At 39.6% G+C, this 1,437-nt stretch overlaps 1 protein-coding gene across 1 annotated transcript; it reads right to left on the bottom strand.

Annotated features, from left to right (window-relative positions):
• Window positions 1–258: 258 nt before the first annotated feature.
• LOC103487054 (zinc finger AN1 domain-containing stress-associated protein 12) lies at window positions 259–1,236 on the bottom strand. The gene is made up of 2 exons (XM_008445248.3): window positions 968–1,236; window positions 259–855 (listed from the first exon to the last, which is right to left on the bottom strand). The coding sequence occupies exons 1-2, from the start codon at window positions 1,076–1,078 to the stop codon at window positions 379–381; spliced, it is 588 nt and encodes a 195-aa protein (XP_008443470.1). The 5' UTR covers window positions 1,079–1,236; the 3' UTR covers window positions 259–378.
• Window positions 1,237–1,437: the final 201 nt, after the last annotated feature.

The following is a 1,437-nucleotide window of genomic DNA, read 5'->3' as shown; positions in this document are numbered from 1 at the left end:
AATTTGAACATGCAAATATTTTCTCACGTGGTTTAAGGTTTTTGAATAACTTCAAAGATTTAAAGATATTTTGATCATTTAAGAATCCTTTATCTTGAAATTTAATTTAAAAATAAAATTTGAGATGCAAAAACTTAATTTTACCGATTAACACAAAATTGAATATTATCACATTATTATTAGACTATCTATTTAAGTTCAACCCCTAATCAATCTCAATGGATATAATATATATATATAAATAAAGAGGACAGAATGTAGAAGTAAAATTATAGATCCATCTTTTAAACAAGAAGTTTATAAGGCTACATACAAGTTTTTGATTATCGAAGAGAGGCTTTGATAATTATGAGCATTCTTTTCATTTTTGATTTGGAATCAACAAGCTTTAACGGATGGGGCGGTCGGAGAAGATCCCTTCGCCCCCGTCCTTGGCCGTTCCCTCTTCCCACAATCCTCGCCGCTCCTCAACCCCAAAGCCGCCATAAACTTCTCATTCCACCGTCCTTTATCTGCCACCGCCCCTGCCGTTGACGACGGACGTCCACAACCATGCTCCGCCGGAAACCGGTGCTTCAAACACACTTTCAGCCGGCAGGTTTTGCACACACAAGTATTCGAAAACGTAAGAATTTCCCGGCACCGCTTCACCGCACACGTGGGCTTCTTCTTCTTGCTTGGATCGCAATCTCCCGATTCGTGATGCCTCTCCAGAATCTTGGTCTCGTCGCCGCCGTCCTTCCCAGTGGTCTCGATCGACGTCGAGCAGATTTCGCAGACCACAACTTTTCTGCTGTTCCGATCGGATTCAGGGCAGTCGTGGGATTTGAAACCGCGATGTTCCGAACAGAAAACCTTCACATTCAAACAATTTTCAGAACTAAGGAAGAAAAAAGAAAACAAGAGAGCTCAAAATTGAAACAAGAGATGATGATTTAAACTGGCAATTGGGGGATGAAATTGAAACCTTTTGGCAACCGTCGCAGGTGAAGGGGAGGAAATCGAGTTGGTGGCAATCGGAGTGCTGGCAGTGGCGGCCGAGATCGGGGAAAGCCTCTGTTCCTCCGGCGGCGGCCATGGTGGTTTGTTTGTGGGAAGGTTTTGGATTTAGAAATGAAAAGAGAATAGAAATAAGGATGAAATTATGGAAGAAGATTTATTTGGTTTGTTGGAAACTTAGAGGTCACCCGAAAAAATGGAAGAAATCTGAGGTATTTATAGGCTTTGAATTGACTTGAGGAGAAAGTTAATTGAAATTACGAAGTTATGTTTTGTTTTTGTAAGAAATTTAGAAACTTCTGGATGAACGGTGGAGATCCCTTCTTCCTACGTGGTGTAATCGTGTTGATTTTTTCCAAATTGCCAATTATTAGTTTTAGAAAAGGTTAATATTTGAATAACAATGTAAAAATTGTTGAAAACTTAATTAAGTTTTTA

This window comes from Cucumis melo, chromosome 4 (assembly GCF_025177605.1).
Source record: "Cucumis melo cultivar AY chromosome 4, USDA_Cmelo_AY_1.0, whole genome shotgun sequence".
NCBI classification, from domain to species: Eukaryota; Viridiplantae; Streptophyta; class Magnoliopsida; order Cucurbitales; family Cucurbitaceae; genus Cucumis; species Cucumis melo.
The sequence above is the reverse complement of the archived record's forward strand: the minus strand, read 5'-3'. Positions and strand labels throughout refer to the sequence as shown.

Excerpts from the sequence above, each read along its gene's own strand:
- LOC103487054 (XM_008445248.3), bottom strand. The coding sequence starts at position 1,078 with ATGGCCGCCGCCGGAGGAACAGAGGCTTTCCCCGATCTCGGCCGCCAC. Across the intron at positions 856-967 it reads CCTGCGACGGTTGCCAAAAG|GTTTTCTGTTCGGAACATCG; the intron begins GTTTCAATTTCA and ends TTGAATGTGAAG.